Source organism: Chinchilla lanigera, unplaced genomic scaffold (assembly GCF_000276665.1).
Source record: "Chinchilla lanigera isolate Chin_1 unplaced genomic scaffold, ChiLan1.0 scaffold00044, whole genome shotgun sequence".
Taxonomy (NCBI): Eukaryota; Metazoa; Chordata; class Mammalia; order Rodentia; family Chinchillidae; genus Chinchilla; species Chinchilla lanigera.
In genome coordinates, this window is record NW_004955445.1 from 15,854,121 (window position 1) to 15,867,253 (window position 13,133).

Consider the following 13,133-nt stretch of genomic DNA (forward strand, 5'->3'; position numbering starts at 1 on the left):
AAGAAAGTACTTATTCACAATTTTAAGTCTAAGTAAAACTCTTAAGAAAATCTAGACTTTATTAGTCTGCAATTCCTAAATCTTTAGCATAGAACGATGTAAAATTACTGAAGTCATATCATAAAGACCAAGAAGTACATCAGATGAATAATCACTCTTTTGTAATTGTCTAGAGGTTTAATAAATCCTGTAGTACCAATTTTTCTTCTTTGCTCATCTGTTTTCGGGCTTCCGACTGGGCTTTGAAATACTGGCTCATCTGAGTAAAATCACATTTGCTTAGGTTGGTGATAGTATTCTTCTCTTCATTTGTCATTTCCTAGTTAAAAGAAAAAAGAGAGACAGAAGAAGACTATAAACACACTAATAGGTCCTCAGGTTTCCTTGCAATTATAGCAAAGCACCATTTTTTTTCAGTCAAAAGTACATGGAGAGGTAAATCTAAATTTAGTGATCTTGTTCTTTAACAAAATATATTAACATAAAAATGTTTAAAAGACTTATCATTGACAAAAATTACTCTTAATGTAATCTCTTGGGTTCCTTGGTAAACTGCCACAAATCCCCAGGAATACCAGTTTGAGAGACAACACAAATATGTATTTTAGTAACAAGATTATAAGCTCATCTTTTAGAAGCATTACCTCCACTCTACACACTTACTAAATCTGATTTTTAGAGCTAGCTCAGGAGGTAAATTTTAGTGTAGCCTTGATCCATATTATTCAAATTGACAATGAGATTTTTAAAAACTCACCTAGCATATATGATCTCACGAGCAAAAATTATATAAAGCAAATGGGCAAGAATCAAGACAGAATGAAATGTCAGATTAACATCTCTTTGCAACAGCAGAGAGAAGGCAGTCTTACAGAGACAAATTTCCTTCGTTCAACTGGAGTTGAGGTTTTCAGTTAGTCCTAATCTGATGAACCCCTTCCTGTAGTCTTATGATAACTGAGAGGAAAGATATACAAGTATTCTTGTTGGACAGAAACTTCATATAATATAGTAACTCTTTCCTTCCAGAATTGGGAATTGAATTCAGATCCCTGCGCATGCTAGGTAAGCACTTGACCACTGAGCTACATTCCCAGCCCTTAAACAATTTCTAATATAATTCATAAAACTGTATTTTACGTCAGAGATTTTATTTGTAAAATTATAGTTTATACTTGGTATTTGATTCAATATTTTTGCAAGCTTTTATGATATTAATATATTGGCTACAATACCTTTCTCCAATCTTTAAAGAAATTTTTCCTAAATATTTCCTTAGTAGTATATTCATGATCGAGCATTTTTGCAAAGAATGTAGCTATTTCTTCTGCTTTGGGGCTCAGCTTCATGACTTTACCTAGAGGAGAAAGTGGTTCAAAAAAGTGAGATATACTATTGATGTTCTAAGTATAAATACTGAGTACTCGAGATCTATTTAATAATAGGTTACCTTCCCAAGGTATACATAAGTCTGGTGACACACAGTTAAAACAATAACAAAGAAGACAACATACTGATTTATATCTACTTGAATAAATTCTCCTTCTCTTCAGCAGATATTTACCTGGGTCATTGGAGACTATGCCAGTTAATTGTTCCCAGGTGCCTGCTCAGGACAAGGATGACCTAGGGAAGGCCCAGCCACTCTTCCTTTTCCTTTCAGCAAGCGGGGTCCTTTATACCTCTTCAATGGTTTTTAAAAACCAAATCCTCAGAGGGACTCCTGCCACTGCTAAGCTAAGCAGCTTCTGTTCAAGAAGGGGAAGAAGGGATAGGCAGGGAGCGGAAAAAAGGAATTGTAGGGAAAAGAAATAGGCATCTTTTTTCTTCAAAGTTAGGTGGGTGAAATATAAAATTTAAAAAAAAAATTCACAGCAGGAAGCCCAGATTTCTCATATGAAAAGCCTACGACCTTCCTACACACCAGAGGGTGATCTGTAGGCCAAAAGCCTCAGGACCACGAGGGAGCGAGTTGGAAGTATAGTATTGTGGGACCAGTTCTGGATCTAATGAATCATAAACTCTACACTAGATTTAGAAATGTGTGGCTCGGAAATATGGGTAGTATGGTATTGCCTTTTAAGAATAGGATTCATCCACCAGGATGACTGGGATTCCTGACAGCAGGCAAGTGTTTCTGCAAAAGCAGCTGTAAAAGAGCCCTGATACTTCACAACAAAAGCAGCTAACCTATAAAGAAAATCTTAATTAAGAGAACAATAAAAGGAAAGGACAGTATTTGGGAGTTTAATCTACTTTCCAGAGAATACTTAAAGCATATTATGGTCAATTTTCATTTTTTTCTTTGAAAACACAATTCTGTACCATGATCTAGAACCAAGCCATGACATAAAAATGGCATTTAGCTATCTTTTAAATGAGGTTAAATATAATTCTGCCTTACCATTACATACATAGTAATCATTCAATGAAAGAATTCATTCCTTATAGAAATCTAAAACTTGAACAAGAATCCATTCATTACAAAATTCATAAAACATTTCATCTCATGATACTTGGAAAGTTACCATCTCTAACAAGGAATGTAGGTAATTACCAACAAAATTGAAACTACAGACAGAACCTTCTTGGAAGTCCTAATTAAAAAGGCCAACAGGTGGCGCCGCAGCTTCCCTTTCTCAACTGCCCTCAAGCTTCTGCTTTGTAAGGAAAACACTGAGGAGGATAAGCTAGCTTTAGAGGGTTTTAGGTCTTTTCTACCACTCCTCTGATTCAGGCCTGAACAAGAGCTGCCAGTAAAAATTGTAACATGCTTCCAAATATAAAGGAAAATATATTACTTAACAATAAAATTAATGAACTGAACAAATGGCAACTGTTCTCCAGTATGTTTGGTATAAACTAAGTATCAACAGTTGTTTGGGAAAGAAAAAAGACTTTGGGGGCTATTTTATTGAATTCTTCCCCAGAAGAAGCAGTTGTGACTCATTTTTTTCTAAATGAGCTATGAAAAAAATGAAGTAACAGCTCCCTGCTGCAGGGTAGGGGGAGGATGATGATTTGAAAGTTCCTGGCAATGGTAGTACTTTGTGGAAAAGGCAGAGCTCCAGGAAAAGGAAACTGCTGAGTCAGAGCTGAAACTGAACGTCCTTAGAGGCAGCAATTCACTGTTTCAGCAAGCCCCACCTTCCTGGCAGGTTTGAAAGGAAATCTGAGAATTCTCCTCTCAAGACAGTGGGCAGCACTTACATTTATCAGTCTGGACTACTAAGTCAAATATTCTTGGACTTACAGCAGAGAGGGAGTTTGCACAGTAAAAGAGAAGAAACTCAAGGGAACATCAAGTGAAAAAATGCTAGAGCCCTGGAGCTGGAGCTCTTATCCCGGGGAACAAAGCAGTAATAGAGGAAAAGGTCCATGATGACCAGTCCCTAGCTTCGTATTTTGTAAAGTAAAAGAAACCCCCAAAATAAGAGATCTGGCATTTGCACCTATTATTTGGACTCTCAAGGAGAGGCTTTTCCAGTTGAGCTTGTAAATCTCTTAGTGAGTCCATACTAGGGTTACAGAATATCCACTTTTATACAGTTCTTCTTCAAGGTCCTAGGCACTTTCTCTTTTATCAGGAACTTAGGCTTTAAGTACTATGTAAGAGTCTCCAGGAATGAACCAATGTGGAGGAGCTCTGTTCTATACTCTCTGGTTTACACCAAACTGCTTATCTAAGATAAGGATTTGTCACTGATACTGTAAGGATCTTGTTTTGCTGCAAACTTCCTAAGATCAGTTACTAAGTCAGAAATACTATAAATGGTTGGGTCTTCATGTCTGACCACAGGCACATTCAACAAATACATCTTTTTAAAAAATAAATGCTGGCTTCCAAGTTTGGTACTCAACTACACACTAGCCTTTCAGTGTAAGCCATAGGTTGAGCATCCCTTATCCAAAATGTGTAGAACAAGAAGTTTAGGATTTGGGCTTTTCCCTCCCAGATCTTTGAACATTTGTATATAACATGAGATGTAAATGATGGTACCCAAGTCTAAATATGAAATTTCTTTGTTTCATGTAAACTTCATATACATAGCATGAAGGTAGTTTTACATAGCATTTTTAGTAAGCTGGGGCATGAACCAAACTTTCACTTGGTGTGGACATTAGCACCCCCAAATTTTTATATTTGTAACATCCAGATTTCTACCTAGACCTACCTAAACCTTGAAGCATCTGTGGCCATAAGGCCACCATTTATAGACACAAGGTGCACCAGAGCTCTTCAGTGTTTGTCACTAATATATCGATAGTTTTGCTGCCCAATGTTTCTCAACATTTGGTTAGTAGACTACTTAATTCAGAATCACCCAATCCCACCTCACAACCTATTAAATGGGTGCAGATCCATTCTGGTAAATCTTAAAAGCACATAAGAGTTTGAGAAACAACTGTCTGGTCATTTCTGGATAGAAGTCTTGGAATGAGGAAAATCAGACAAACATTACCATTTATAAACTACTACAATGCCAACAAAAAATAGAACAAAGGCTACTCTCAAATCCTTCAACCTATGGATAGAAATACCAATGAGCATTAACAGACAAGTCCAAGGGTTCTAGGAGACCCAAAGAGGGCATTTCTTTAAAGCAGCTCATCAGTCTTGACTATGTAGTAAGTCCCCAACTTACGAATGAGTTCTGTCCTGGGAGTATGTTCATGAAGTGGATTCGTTTGTAATCCAACAAAGTGAGTCTTATACAGTACACCTCTGAAAGTTCACAACTCATATGTTCATAAGTCGGGGACTGACTGTACCTATGGCAAGGCATAGGGTTGCACTATGTAGAGTGAATGACACATTCTATCTGCCCTAATGAGATGCTGATGGCACACTAATTCTTCACCAAATACTATTTCTAGTCGTAAGCAGCTTGTATTGCACTATCATAACTAAAATAAATACTACCATTCTAGTAAGGCTTTTGTAATAACTCTACTGCACAGAGTAGTCCCCCTAAATATGAAGTTCAGTAAAAAACCTTCAGCTGTGGACCATGGGTCATGAGCTGTTGTTACAGTCTGTATCTAGATGTTCCTGGAAAGCCTTATGTGCTCAGAGGCAGGGCTTTTGGGAGGTGTGTGGGTCCTGAGGGTGTGATACCAGTGGATTAACTCCACTGATGAGTTTACAACTAAGTGTGATGTTGGGCAGTGAAGCCTGGTTGGAGGTGGGTCACGGGGGCATGGCCTGGAAGGATGTATGTCCCTCTCAACTCCTCCCTTCATTCTCTCTCTTTCCTGGCAGACATGACATGAACAGTGCTCTTCCACCATTCACCTCTGCCATGCTGTACTGCCTTGCAGTCAGCTGACAACAGATCAAAACACAGGCCAAAGTAAATCTCTCCTCTTTGTCTTGGGTATCCCAGCAATGAGGGAGATAACTAAGACAGTCAAGTAGGTGGATCTGTTTTTGGATTATGTGGGTAAGACACTAGCAATCCCTTTCTCATGGCACTTTATCAGCAGCAAATGGGCCTTTAAGAGTTAACAGTTAAAGAGTTAAGGAGTCTTCCTCATTTTCTATCCTTAAATAGAAGCAGTCTGTTTTCATGGCCAAGAATTAGACAACCTTTAAACAACTCACCATCATAGTAAAACTTGACACTTTCTGGAAGAGGCTCATACGGTGGAGCAAATACAGGACCTTTATGTTCTAGGAATTTCCACTTGATGCCTTCAGGATAGCGTTCTTCTTCCCACCTTTTAAAGACAAGGCACAACCTCATTTAGTGATTATCTGTCTTGCCTAATATAGAGCTCACCACTTGTTAAATGCTAAAATAACTATCTGCTCAACTGACTGGTACTCCTTCAAGGCTGGATCAAAATAACTAGTGTCTTTCACTTTGAAAAAGCCAGCAGTCACAGGGTTAGGTGGAATGGTCATATGAATGGAGGGAAAATCCAATTTAACAGTTCAGCTCAAAGATACTGGATATTAAAGATCATCACTCAATGATCTTAGCAACACATGAAGGATATGGAAATGGAAAGCTATTCTACCACAATGCTGGGACAGTATGTCACAATGGTATACATGACAGGGGCATTATTTATGCTGTTGCTGTATAGGAAAAGATCTGCAGAGAATAGAGATACCAGGTCAAGGTACAGGGGAGAACAATGCTATGAGAAAGTGCATAATGTAACAACCCCCTCCCCCCCAAAAAACCACAGAAAATGATGATTCAACTGGGGCACACTGCGTTTAAGATACTTACAGGTTATCTACTATCTAGGAGACACTGACAAATAAATCTAAACCTTAGCTTAAGAGGAACAACTTTTTAAAAAAACTTTGTATTTAAAAAATGATCAAGCATACAAAGAAAATCAATAATACAGTGAACCTACCACCTATACACAAACGACTGCTAGTATTTTGCTAAATTTTGTATTTGGTGAACCATCTCAAAGTTAAATGAAGATGTGATACTTCACAATATACTTCAACCTAGTGTCACTACATGTTCTCCCACATAACTTTAATAAATACTAGTATCTAACAAAATGGATAATTTCCCAGTATTACTCTAATACTCTTTGATCAAAAATTTCCCAGTGATTCATGACATTCAACATGATCACAATTCCATTTGCAATTATACAGGGCAACACATGAGTAGGTGTCCAAAGTCTTGTTTTCTCTGAAATGGCAGACTTTCTCACCACCATTATATTTTTTTGAAGAATTATCAGATTTATCTTATATATACAATATTTAGAACTTAACAGATTTTATTATTCAATATTTTTATCTATATTAAGACCTACAATCCTATGCAATTCTTTTGAAGGCAATTGTTTCTATTCACTCATTCCTAGCCCAATATTTTAAACATCTAATAAAAATTATATATATATGCTATAACAATAGTACTATGAAACCAAGGTCTATACATGCCTATAATCTCAGGTACTTGGGAGGCTAAGTACTGAATAGCGCTTGAGCTCAGGAGTTCAAAGACAGCCTGGACAATACAATGAGACCCATTTCTTCCAAAGAAAAACAGGAAGCTGAGGCAGGAGAATCACAACTTCAAGGTCAGTATGACCAACTTAGTGAGACCCTGTCTCAAGACAAAAAACCTAAAAAGGGCTGGGGACATACACAGCTCAGTGGTACAGCACTTGCCTAACATATATACACGGCCCTGGGTTCAACCTCCAGTAAGCAGGAAGAAGGCACACAACCCAAGGTTAAAAAGTAACTAACTTTTAAAAAATAGGCAAAGAACTTAAATGAAATTTCTCTAAGAGGAGACACAAATGAACAGTAAGAACCTGAAAAAATGCTCAACACCATTAATCACTAGGGAAATGCAAGTCAAACCACAATGAGACAGTATTCAAGATGTCAACAAAACAGAAAATAGCAAGTGTTGGCTGGGACATGGAGAAACTGGAATCCTGTGCACAGTGGTAGAAACAATACAGTCATGGCAAGCAGCAGGGCAGTTTCTCAAAAAGTTAAACACAGAATCACCACATGACCTTAGCAATCCCAACCCTACAAAAAAAAAACCTCAAAAAATTGAAACCAGATACTCAAATATTCGCAGCACCCCCTGTAAGTTAAAACAGAAACAACCTAAGATAAATAAAATGTAGTACAGACATACAGTGGAGTATCAGCCATAAGAAGGAAACAAATTCTGACAGATGCTACAACACAGATGAATCTGGAGAATGTTCTGTTAAGTGAATGAATCCAACCAAAAATGTACAAACAGTCTGGTCCTTGATCCTGCGTGGGTACCAGCTTCTTTTGGCAGTGCACGCGGCTGTGCCCCAGGCCAGTGAAAGAAGTCAATTTATCAGAATTTTACAGATCTCTTCTTAGCACCGCCCAACGCAAAACAATTAGGAGTTAGAAACTGACCCAACTGGTGCTAGAAGTAACTGCATTCAAAGTAACTGCATTCATATAGAAGTAACTGAATACGCAGGAGAGAAGAACAGAAGAAGGAAGGAAGGGAAAGCAGACAAGAGATGAAACCCTGCCAAAAAATGGAAGAAAAAACAGAAAATGAGAATAAGCCAAAATGTGAGGAAGAACCAAAAACTGAGGAAAAACCAGAGGAGGAGAAAGAACCCAAAGAAGAGGAAAAAGCAGAAGAAACTTTTAGAGAGAGGTTGATTCAATCACTGGAGGAATTTAAGGAAGATATACACAACAGACATTAAAGCAATGACGATAAGTTTAGAGAAGTCAATGAAATAGATGAGATAAGGCGAGTAAGAAACAAACTGATAGTGATGCATTGGAAGGTTAATCGAAACCATCCTTATCCCTATTTAATGTAGTTTGATTTCTGTGTTATTTGATATTAGCATTGCCATATAGCTTTCCTTTTTATTACCATTTTCCTAATATATCTTTGTTCATCTTTCTACTTTTAGCCTGTTATTTTTAGTGCTTTTAGAGGTATCTTTTGTTATCTGCATCTCACTGTTTATTTTATTTTGAACCAATCTACAAGTCTTTATGTTTTTAAAAATTTTTCTTAGTACATGTTTTCAGTGCAGAATGACGATATTCCTTGTGGGGAGTTGGTGCTTGAACATCACACATCTCAATTCTTTTTACATCCCCTTTCCTTCCCTCCCCTCTCCCTTACTTCTTTTAATAGGAGAACTTTACTCATTTGTAAAAGAGAAAAGTTTCCAGCTATAAAAAATGAGAAAAAGATTACTAAGTCAGTCGTGTGTGAATGTATTATTTTTGAAAGGTAAAAATACATTTGTATATAACATATATGCATATAAAAACTTGTGAAGGATGAAAGAAAAAAAAATGTACAAATACTGTATGATTCCACTTATGTGAGGTACATAGAACAGACAAATTCATTGTTATGGCTTATATCTAGATGTCCCCTCAAAGCCTCATGTGGTCATAGGTGGGGATTTTCTCTGAGGTGGCTTCATCTATAGTGTGCCTGATGCTGGGATTAAGGGTGTGTGATTACTAAATCAGGCTACTGATTGGAGTGGCACCATCCTAATCCTGGTAGCCTAGATAAAAATATAAAGAGAAGTAGAAAGAAGCTGCTATGGTCACTTGTTGGTTCCCTTGCTTGCTATGATGCCCGCCAATTCTGCACACCATGAACTATTTTTCCACTGCAATGCCCCTCTACCATGCCACCTTGCCTTGAAGCCAGCCAATTATGGACTGAAACCTATACAAACTGTGAGCTAAATAAACCTTTCCTCCTTTTAACTTTGGGTGTTAGGTATTTTGTCTCAGCAACGGGGATAACTAAGACATTTGTAAAAGACAGCAAGTAGAATGGTGGTTACTAGGAGCTGGGGCATGAAGGGAACTGAGAGAGTAGAGTATAAAGTTTTGGTTTACAAAACAAAAGGAGTTCTGGAAATGAACTGGTGGTAGTCATGGTTGCACAGCAACATGAATATATACTGATACTTTATGCCACTCAACTGTACACTTAGAATATGAAGATGGTAACTTTGTGTATTTTAAATAGACATTTAAATAATTCTTCAAAAATATGTATTTTCTTTTTCAGGGAGGGTCTCACTATGCCATTCAGGCTGGCCTTGAGCTCACTTTGAAGCCCAGGCTGGTCTCAAACTTGTGATGATCTTCCAACGTCAGCATCCTGAGTGCTGGGATTACAGGCATGAGCCACTATGCCCAGCTAAAAATAATTTTTTAAAAATATCTTTGGTAACATCTTAGCCTGGAAGGTGCATTTAAAATCTTCTATCAACTTATCACTTTATAGATATCAAGTTGGCAGAATTTTTCTGTTAGTCATTAACGAAGAGACTTAGATGCAGGAACCCACTCAGACCCAAAGTCTACCAGTACTCTCTAAGTGAGAGTAATTATGTATGCATGCATATACTGTAAGAGTATTTGCAAGAAGTATAACTATTGTAGTGGTCACAACAGATAGAACTGAATCAAAATGCTGTATTTTGCTAATCACAGGACTTGACTCCATTTTTCTCTTCAACTAAATTAAGACTTCAAACTGTTTTTATAATTCTTCCAATTTCAAACATGGTTTACATTGAAAACCTATAGCAATTTACCATTTAAACAAATCAGGAGATGCAATGACTCACTAAACACTAAGCCTCAGTTTAAGGAGAAATACAGAGCATAACCTCCAATATACTGATGTTGGACTGACAACCAGTACTGACTGAATAAAATCATACAGGGTTGGCCTTTTAGGCCACCTATTAGTGCTTACACCCACCTCTCCCCTGCCAAAATTAAGAACAGCATATACTAAACAACAAAATGCCTATGATGGCTTGTATTACAAATTCAACTTAGGTATCAATTTTACAAAGAAATCTGCTTGAAACAGGGAAGGTGGAAAAATGTTGGAAATGTTTATAAAATATAAAGTAAATTCCACATACTTTTTGAAATCAAATTCCCTTAAGTTAACAAGCACCTCACATTACACAAAATTTCTTGCACTTTTTTAACATTCTGAAATAAAGGTCACATACTACACACAGCTTTCTGAAAGCTAATCTCTCAAATTAAGAGCAGTTTCTGATTTGAGGAGAGTATCAATCATCTGTATTTGTTGAGTTTCTCACCATTATCTTAGATGGTTTTCATGATTCATGTCTTTCAACAGTAATTCCTTACATTATACTCCTAACTCTTAGCACATATTCCCTTTGCTAAGACACTTGAAATTCCATTTAGTCAGACCTAGTGCCAGCAATAAGTGCCTCAGTTTGTAAGCTTACTTGCCAAGAATCACTTGCTTAGAATCAGGACTTAGGTTCCAGCAGGTCAGCCCTGACACAAAAATGGACTTAACTGAAACCCTTACTGCTAAAACCCAGTGTACAGTTAAAAATGGTTAACAGTTTTAAAAAGTAGGGTCATGTAGGTTAAACAGATTTTCTTGGATGAATCTAAGTATAAGTATAGTGATACCACTTGAAACAGAGTTTCAAAGGAGAAATATGATGAAACAACAACAAAATCCAGGGCGATTTGGCAGCATTTTCCCATCCCCACCATCACCAAAGACAATGCGGACCAGAGTAAGTTCTGTTTTTGGTGAGTATGAACCTATCTGCATATTTTGAATAAAGTTAAAAAGAACTGCACATCTGACAAACTGGTAACGTTTAATGATAGCGAGAGGAATACTAAAAAATGGAAGTATTTACATAAAGTATTTACACACTACAATGGGAACCCTACAGTCATTGGTTAGAAAGCTACTCTGTCCTATTCTGTATTTCTAAAAACTTACATCTGCCTGCCATTAGGCACTGTGCCTGAGAGGAATGCATAAAGTTGAACATCCGAAACTTGAGAAAAGCAAAGCTGTAGAATAGTAGCACTCAACCCAAATCAACTATCTTTAAAGACTAGCCACAGCTGGGTATGGTGGCGCAGGCCTGTAATCCCAACACTCAAGAGGCTGAGGCAGGAGGATCACTGCAAGTTCGAGGCCAGCCTGGGCTACATATTGAGATCCTGCCTCAAAACAAACAAACAAAAAAACCAAGGGCAAACTAGCCAGCTCATTTTTAAACCAAAACAAGATAAATTAAAGCCATTTGAAAAGCTCTATTTCCTAGGGCTGGGTGTGGTGGCTCATGCCTATAATCCCAGCACTTGGGAGGCTGAGGCAGGAGGATCATTGCAAGTTTGAGGCCAGCCTAGGCTACAAAGCAAGCTCAAGGCCAGCCTGAACTGCATAGCGAGACCCTGTCTCAAAAAGACCAAAAAAAAAAAAAAAAAAGGAAAAAAAAAAAAAAAATCTCTATTTCTTTTTCTTTAAATCTTTTCCCTTTCCTTCCCTCTCCATGCCATCATTTGTTTCCCTTCCCATTTGAAAAAAATCTCCCTAATTACTATTATCTATCCTTTATTTTGCTCTTTGTGTTTTGGTTTTCTTTTATAAGGGAAACTATAATATTTAAGCTTGTGTGTCTGACTTACTTCATGTAAGCTGTTTTCAGGATGTAGCCATTTACCTATAAATGCCTCAAATGTATTCTTCTTTATGATAGAGTAGTATTCCATTGTATAGAAATACCACCTTTCTTCTTAATCCATTCATCTCTTAATGGGTATATAGACAGTTTCCAAAATTTAGCTATTATCAATTGTGCTGCTAATAAACATGGGTATGGGTGTATCACAGTAATATGATCACTTTAACTCCTTCAGGAAGACACCTAGAAGAGGTATAGCTGGGTCAAATGGAATTTCTATTTTTATTTCTTTGAGGAATCTCCATACTGGCTGTGCTAGTTTCCATTCCTACCAACAATGCAGAAGGGTTCCTTTTTCCCCACTGCCTCACCCGCATTTATTAAATGGAAAGAGGACCAAGAGTTAAGAGGTATCAGGGAGGGATGGGAAGGAAGGAAAAGGGACAAGGAATTAAGTTATATACATATACAAACTCCCCACGATAAATGTAAACATTATGTACTACAAACATGTACTAACAAAAAATACATAATTAATAAAAATGAGTAAATTAAATGGCAACTGATGTAGGAAAAAACTCCAAAGCCATATCTCAGAATTAAAGTGTGGCAACATTGATAATAATTTGAACTATGAAAGCAAAATTAGGTTACTAAACCCATCAAGGGTATCTACTTCTATACACACAGGCTGGACTAGGAAGAGTCTTAGGCCCAACAAGAATCAAAGTTCCAAAAGAAGAGGCGAGACAGCAAAGCTCCTAATGATGAAGAAATCCAAAAAACACTTATCAAGGACCACTACAGAATAAGAGATGCAATAGTCTGATTTATTACTAACTTACCATTCTAGGACTCCCAGCAATAACACCTAATTTACACAACCACTTTTATTTTAAAAAACCATTTTATTTCAGTCATAAAATCCTTTTATTACTCTATGAACAATTTCTGGGAGAGATCACTGAAAACTTGGTTAGTTTCGAAAAAGAAAGAAAGATACAGAAAGAGAGACAGGAAGGAAGGAAGGAAATAAGGAAGGAAGGAAGGAAAAAAACCACATATACTTTTGGTTTTTAACTGACCTCTGGAAAGGTATAGCATTCTTCTACCCTGTGACCTTTTTCTACACTCTTTTAACCCCAGATGTAACA

The 13,133-nt window shown here is 37.2% G+C and overlaps 1 protein-coding gene and 1 pseudogene across 1 annotated transcript in view; one reads left to right on the forward strand and one right to left on the reverse strand.

The window, feature by feature from the left end:
* Nucleotides 1-13,133, reverse strand: part of Top1 (topoisomerase (DNA) I) — an 88,769-nt gene that overhangs the window by 20,104 nt on the left and 55,532 nt on the right. Inside the window, exons 9-11 of the mRNA XM_005392521.2 lie at nucleotides 5,606-5,721; nucleotides 1,236-1,357; nucleotides 197-319 (exon numbers count right to left, since the gene is read on the reverse strand). Coding sequence (XP_005392578.1) covers nucleotides 197-319; nucleotides 1,236-1,357; nucleotides 5,606-5,721 — 361 coding nt within the window. The remainder of the gene's footprint in view (nucleotides 1-196; nucleotides 320-1,235; nucleotides 1,358-5,605; nucleotides 5,722-13,133) is intronic.
* On the forward strand, nucleotides 7,653-8,486 carry LOC102005191 (annotated as a pseudogene).